We start from the raw sequence: 7,617 nt of genomic DNA, 5'->3' as shown, positions 1-7,617 counted from the left end.
CATCATAACATGTATTTTATTACATGTAATTTTTATAATTTTTGCAAATATAAAAGTATAGATATATGTCTCAAAATTTTGCATTGACATACATAAAAAAGTGTAAGTGTGTAATTAAAAGGAAACGAGAGAACTATGAAGTATATAATAAGGATTTAAAAACCTTTTACAGATCCCAAAAGCACGGCATGTATGATTTCTGCTTTTGCTTGTTCCATCTACTTACGTCTCCAGGAAAGATCTTCCCTTCTCTATATCACAAATTCACAATTCACAGTAATCTCAAAATTTTACACATTCACAGACTCCTCTAGAAAATAACTAATTAATTCTACTTTATCCCACAGCTCAATAATTCAATTACAACTGCGACACTTTTTTTGTTTTTTAAATTTATCCGTCTTTATAAATTAATCACGTCTTCTCTCTCAATCTTCATTATTTCCTACTACTTTCTCATAAACAACACCTAAAAAAACAAAAATTCCCAGAAAGAAGAATCCTTTGATTCTCTCTCATCCTCTCATCAATGGCAGCAACAATTAAGATGAGTACCCATCTCAAAACAAGCCCAATAACGCCGTTTCACAGCTCCAGATCGACTCAGTCAACTCGGCCGAGTCGAGTTGGGTTGAAGGTGTTTGCGTCCGAGTCAAAGCAGGTTGATCCGGATCTTACTGTAAAGGTTAATGGGTTGACAATGCCAAACCCATTTGTGATCGGGTCGGGCCCACCTGGGACTAATTATACTGTTATGAAAAGGGCTTTTGATGAAGGATGGGGTGCTGTTATTGCTAAAACTGTGAGCTTTTCTCTAATCATCTCTTGTTTTTTGTTTTGTACTTTCGCTCTTTATTTTTTACTCGCAATGTTTTGATTTTGACTTTTACGCTTGATATTGATTTAAGACCATTAAAGTTATAAAAAGTTGAGATAGTGTAAATATAATATACCTATTGAGATAAATCTAACGAATTTCCTGTAAAAAAAAACTGTGCTACTTGTTTTAAATGTGATATTGGTTGAAATGATCAATTTATCGTAATTATATAAAGAAAAACATAGTCGAGTGGGATTATGTTAGATTCATCTCGATGCATATTCTCGAATTATAACTTTTGTTTATATTATTTACCTGCCCACAACTAAAGATATTCATGATTAAAGAAGCGTGTTGGCTTACGTGAAAAAGCAAACGTTTTATTTAGATGAAACATCACAGAGGAAGTTTTTTTTTTTTTACCTCTATTCCTAGGTTTAATTGTTATTGTGAAAAACAGTTGCTAGATTAATTAGGACTTGGGAAATGGGAATAATTATTAATTAAGTTTGCTCACATCTATAACTATAAGCAGGGTTAGGCTTCGTTGTGGATGGGGATAATTTAACAAGAATTCTAAACAAGAATAATTATAGAACTTTTATTTTCACTTTTTTTAATCTTTCTTAGCCTATTATAATTAGTACAACTCAGCCTTGAGTACAGGCCATGGCCCTCTTAGGCCTCTACTGTTCCTCACCCCCGTCGATAAGCCAAAGGAAATTGTGTTAACATAAATAATGCAGTGAAGAAAACATGTATAAATTATTATAAATGATCATTATGAGTGTTACAACGAATTTGATTGGGAAGTTCAATGGCAAAAATTGGAGATTTAGATAACATGTATAGATTATTATACACCCAAGAGTATGATGTGCAATATGCTGCGGATTATTGTTATTTTTGTTATACCCACAAGTTTTTCTTTTTACATACTACTATGTTGTTTTAAAGTTAATCTTCTGTATTGCATTCTATTCTGAACTGAATATTCCTTTAGTTTGAAGTGTCTGAGCTTCCGAGAACATGATGCACATAATACTCATGGATATAGGATCTATTTGATTTGGGTGTGACTGCGTGACAAAAGATAGTTAATTGGACGATTTTAAGAGTTTGTATTGTAATTGAGACACATCATCAAGCAAACACTCCTTATGAGTACTGATCTGTGCAATTGCATATTTTGAAGGCCAAAGTAGTAGATTTCAACTAAATGTCAATTAAAAAGGTGCACCACCTCTAGGTGCTTATAATTTCGTAAATGAAGAACTAAGAAGAAGAGGAGAACATAGTGAGGCATTTGATCTAGCCCATTATAACCTAGATTAAAGAAAAAATTTCTCCCTCAAGTGATTCTTTTTTAAAATTGGGCACGTCAGAGTGCCAACTAATGAGGTTAATTTGTTCCCTGATATTAGCTTATGCTTGTTGATATATTCACTTTGGAGTTTGAAGATCATGCATAGTTTCAACCAAATGTCGTGAATCTTGACACACAAGTGACTTGAAAGGCGTGAAAATTAATTGAATGAGATAGGCAATTGAAATCATGAGATCCTAAATCTTAGTATAGCCAGAAGTCCATGTCTTTAGATTTGAGAATAGCAATTGAAGTATTAAGAATTCAGCCAGGAGCAACTTTGGATGCTGATATTACTATCATTACTAGGGTTTCTGATGCTTCTTAAACATGTCTTGATTTTATCTTGTAGCATAAACTTTTCAACTGAAGTCTTCATCTGTTCTATCAACACTAGCATTTGACGTGATTGAGGAGCTGTTTGATTGTAAACTCTATGCTTGAGATTCAAGGATATAGGTCGATATGATAACACTGTCAAGTTTATAGTTCTTGTTTTTCGTGTAAGTTTATTGTTTATACAATCTTGTCTTTTACTATATGGCAAAACTGGATCCACATCCTTTTTCTGACATACATCTGGGCCTTCCCAAAACCCAGCTCAGCTGGATATATATACTAGGTTGTTGCATATACTTTTTCTTTTTGATGAAATGCCTTAACTGAGGATCGTTGTTTTTCTAGGTTTCTTTGGATGCTGCAAAAGTAATAAATGTAACTCCTCGTTATGCTCGGTTAAAAGCTGGAGCTAACGGCTCTGCAAAAGGACAAATTATTGGATGGGAAAACATTGAGCTAATTAGTGACCGGCCACTTGAAACGATGTTGAAAGAATTCAAGCAATTGAAGGACGAATATCCCGATAGAATACTGATTGCTTCAATCATGGAAGAATACAATAAGAATGCATGGGAGGAGCTTATTGATAGAGTCGAGCAAACTGGAATTGTAATATTTCTTCATTCGCTCATGGATTTGTAATTTTTAACATCAATGTAGACACTGTACTGCAGAGGCTTATTTTAAAACAATCCTACACAGGATGCAATTGAAATCAACTTTTCTTGCCCTCATGGTATGCCTGAGCGTAAGATGGGCGCTGCTGTAGGAAAGGACTGTGCATTGTTAGAGGAGGTTTGCGGTTGGGTAAATGCCAAGGCTACTGTTCCAGTATGGGCAAAGATGACCCCAAATGTGACTGATATAACAGAGGTTAGCATAACATCACTAGCATTCCATAAAGCTTTCAAACAGTTTGTGTGTGATTCTACTACTTTAGTGTTAGTTTATTCGCTGCGCATCAAGCTCACTGTTCATACAAACCAATGCTTTCATGAATATACAGCCAGCAAGGGTGGCACTTGAATCAGGATGTGAAGGGATTGCTGCTATCAACACAATCATGAGTGTTATGGGGATCAATCTCACCACCCTACGTCCTGAACCTTGTGTTGAGGGGTGAGCATTTTATGTTATGAACAAAACAATTTTGATCCATACAAAATTTAAGTTGGTCTGAAAACTTATTGACAAAATTTCACCATCAGATACTCAACCCCTGGTGGATATTCTTCAAAGGCAGTTCATCCTATTGCACTTGCGAAAGTGATGAGCATTGCAAAGATGATGAAGGCAGAGTTCAATGATGAACTTTCCTTGTCTGGTATTGGAGGTGTTGAAACTGGTGGTGATGCTGCTGAATTTATTCTTCTTGGAGCAAATTCTGTTCAGGTACAACCTCAATAATTTTCTTCCATCTGCAATATATTGTCTTGATGACCCTTTGATGCCTATTTGTGATGAGATTTCCTGTGACTTATATATTGATATCAGTATCAGTTACTCCTACATATTTGACAAAAAAAAAAAAGGAAATGATTTGTGTTAGGCACACGTTTACCTAATTCACAGTACGAGACTGGGTACGCAAATACAATTTCCCACCTAGTTTTGTTTAAATAGCCGAAAAGTACACCACTTGCATTTACCCAATTGGCCTTCCTTCTTGGGCTGGAAGATTATGATGAGGAGACAGTGGAAAGCTTGTATTCGATAATCACATGCTAGACATAATACATAGAGGAAGCACCTATTTGGATTATAGTTTGCTCTTAAGCTTTAATCCATTGTTTCCATTCTGGGGCCTAATATATATAGGAATACCTATTTTGGTTATGGAGTGTTGGGGTAATTTTAATTTTTAAAACTCATGTGATTATCGCATTCTTCTATTACATTTTAAATAATAGGCTGACAAATATGCTCTCTGTTTCTTTTGATCTACACAGGACTATCACGCTTGGAAACACAAAACTTGTTCATTATCATATTTAATTATTAAAAAGTAAAAATTATGAACTGTAAATATTTTGAAGATATATGCCTGGACAAATGAACAAGACCTCACATGATGGTCAAAGAGAAATATGTGAATAGTTCAAAGTACAAAGTATTTAGATTAGAAAAAGAAAAGGTAGGGAGTATCCATTAGTTTCCTCATAATCTTATTATGCTTCTCTACTTGGGCAGATACCCTTACTCGCTGCTGGTTGTCCTTTTTCTCTTTCCCTACTTTTGTCTCTTTTGATTGTAGATAAATATGTGTAAAGCTCTTTATGTGCCTATGTTGGTAAGCTGATAAACGGGAAAGGGGTGTTGAAAGGTACTCCCTTCATTTGTAAACAATTGTTAAGTTCTTTCTTATCAAGGTCAAGTTTATGAACTTTGATGGTTTTTATTTACTATATAAATATAATAATATTGTCAAGTGAGATCTTGTTAGATCCATTTGAAGGTGTATACTATAACGTTGAACTTTTTATGGAATTTTTCTACGTAAGTAGTGCTAATTAGAGATGTCAATTGTAAAGTTGTACATTGCGACTGGGAACAGAAAGAAAGGTGAAACAAGTATTTGCAGACAAAGGGTGTATGCTGTAATGGTTTATAAGATATATGTATAGGTTGGCAGTAAACAGGAATGTACATACTATATGTTTGGTTAAGAAAACTGACCCTGCTACTTGTGTGAAGTGAAACATTTCTGCAAATTAGGAAGACAGTTTGTGCTTACATTTCTGACCAAAGTTTACATCAACAAAGTTATGGATAAGATGGCTATTATCTTTCAGGTCTGCACCGGAGTAATGATGCATGGGTATGGTCTTGTAAAGAAGCTATGCTCTGAGTTAAAGGATTTCATGAGAATGCATAATTTCTCGTCAATAGAAGATTTTCGAGGGTACAGTGAAGAGTTTAATACTTCTATTGTGGATTTTACTTAATTTATCTCTAATTCCATTTGTTTATCGCAACAGGGCTTCTTTACCATACTTCACAACACACACAGAACTGGTAAGAATGCAGCAGGAAGCCATTCAGAAAAGAAAAGCTTCTAGAAAAGGTTTGGCATCTGACAAGGACTGGACTGGAGACGGCTTTGTGCAGGAAACTGAAAGCATGGTTTCCAACTAATTTTTACCAAAGTAAGCCTTCTTATGCTTAAACGGTGTGTTTTGAGATTGATAGGTTCTTGTGGAAAGGCAAAACACTTTTGCATAAGACCATATTTACTATAACTTTTGTATAGATTTAGTAATCAAAGTTTCATGTTAAGAATGTTGCGAACAATTTTAGAGGGGTGAGGTGGGAAAGGGGTGTTAGGGTGCATTATCTTTGCCTGTTTTTAAGTTCAAGGGCTGATGAGGTCTATAATCAGATTTGATCAAGTCGAGTTATCTGGAAAAATAAGTTGATATAGGACGTATGAAAGAAAAGGAAACAAATTTTACATTTTACAGGCTTATGCAATTTTCTATTATTGCTGATAATTTGTGCAAATAACTTTTTGGAGAAACTACGTCGTCTTTCCCGGAGATATGCATAAGGAGTCCATAGCAACATACAATCTAACCTCGGGATTGGACCCCTTTAGAAAGTCCAACTAATTACCCAACAATTGGGCAACTAATTTATGTGGGTTGAAATATTGATATGACCTTAATTCATCTCCAACTACCCTTTCATTAAGCTTATTTAGGACAATATCACCTCAGTCTTTCCTGTAACTTCCTTTTTAATTCTTGCAAATTATGTTGAAATAGTCTGATTATCGCCATCTTGCCGTCGAAGTAGAAGTTGTTGCTATGAAAAAAATTTATGTTGTCCCATTAAAGTATTAACCAATTGAATAATACAAAAACTAGTTGATGGGTTTGATTGTTTATATGTATCTCTGTGCAGTTGGAATGTGCTTTGGTTGAGCATGCAAAAATTACAATATTCTGTTGCTGCTCGTGAAATGTGAAGTGACCCTTAATTTGTAAGAATTTCGTAACAAATCGATGTACAGAAAGAAAGGGATCATCAAAGGAAGATGGAAAGGGAGAAAGAACTATATTATGTTGTGATGCACAGTAACTACTTTATGGACTAGTTTAATTAATATGTAGTATATGTCAGTTTCAGCATTACTATTTTTATCAAATAATATTTTTCAGCATCTAAATTTCAGTGCTTATCAATTTGTGGTTTCAATAAAAATGTCGTAACTTAAATTATATTGTATTCATATTGTTTTAGGCATCTCCCTAACACTATGTTTTGGATAACAATCATGAAGGGAAAAGTGGGGAGGGAAGGCTACGCAAGGGAGTGAAGAACGAGCTTGCATTTTTTTTCCAACATTAGAATATTTTGCTTTAACAAGTAGAGGAGGAAAATAAATCATTTCAATTTTCTCCCTTCTCTTCCCTCATGTTATATCCGAAAAAGGGAAATTGAGTTCCCAATTCTCTCTCTTATCTCTATTTCGGTCCAAATTCCCTATCCAAACAAACTATAAAGGATGAACTCGAGTATTGCTTGTGATTAGAATAGGTTATTGGGCAAGTTGGGTCAGGATGAGTAGGGGACAAGATCGGTTCAAGGCATGAAAAAAGTCACTTTGATGCGGCGTGGTATCGTGCGGGTCAAGGCAAGCCAATAAACGAGCAAGGAAATATGAAAAATGAGAGACAAAAGTGAGTACACGTGAATATACATTTATACATCATATCATAGCTATTTCAATTTTCAAAATTATTGGCTATTAATTTGACCCTAGATTGACCATGTTTAATAGATACCTTCAATAAGAGCTCTCTCTAATAAAAGCCTTTTTCACTTGACCTTATCTCAATACCTTGGGCTGACCTAATTTCCTAATAATAATAAAAAAAATACAACAACCAGGTAGATATAATTATACCATCAACACAAACAAACAAGAGGAGATACCACTGTGAAGAACAAAAGGATATAAGTGTATGGGGGCTGACTAAGTCTCATACCGGTCCAGATAGACCGGGGCACGCTGAACAGATCACACGCTTATTACGGCCGTGCTGACCTCGTCATAACGCCCTTATTCGAGTATCTTGCCGGTATCATT

At 34.9% G+C, this 7,617-nt stretch overlaps 1 protein-coding gene across 1 annotated transcript; it reads left to right on the top strand.

Annotated features, from left to right (window-relative positions):
- Positions 1-211: 211 nt before the first annotated feature.
- On the top strand, positions 212-6,752 carry LOC104906088 (dihydropyrimidine dehydrogenase (NADP(+)), chloroplastic). The gene is made up of 8 exons (XM_010694801.4): positions 212-802; positions 2,871-3,134; positions 3,228-3,398; positions 3,532-3,644; positions 3,734-3,917; positions 5,318-5,427; positions 5,504-5,671; positions 6,429-6,752. Exons 1-7 carry the CDS (start codon positions 530-532, stop codon positions 5,658-5,660), a joined length of 1,272 nt encoding a protein of 423 aa, XP_010693103.1. The 5' UTR covers positions 212-529; the 3' UTR covers positions 5,661-5,671; positions 6,429-6,752.
- The last annotated feature ends 865 nt before the right edge of the window (positions 6,753-7,617 follow it).

This window comes from Beta vulgaris, chromosome 2 (genome assembly GCF_026745355.1).
Source record: "Beta vulgaris subsp. vulgaris cultivar EL10 chromosome 2, EL10.2, whole genome shotgun sequence".
Taxonomy (NCBI): domain Eukaryota; kingdom Viridiplantae; phylum Streptophyta; class Magnoliopsida; order Caryophyllales; family Amaranthaceae; genus Beta; species Beta vulgaris.
Note: the sequence above shows the minus strand (reverse complement) of the source record. Positions and strands in the feature narration are given on the sequence as shown.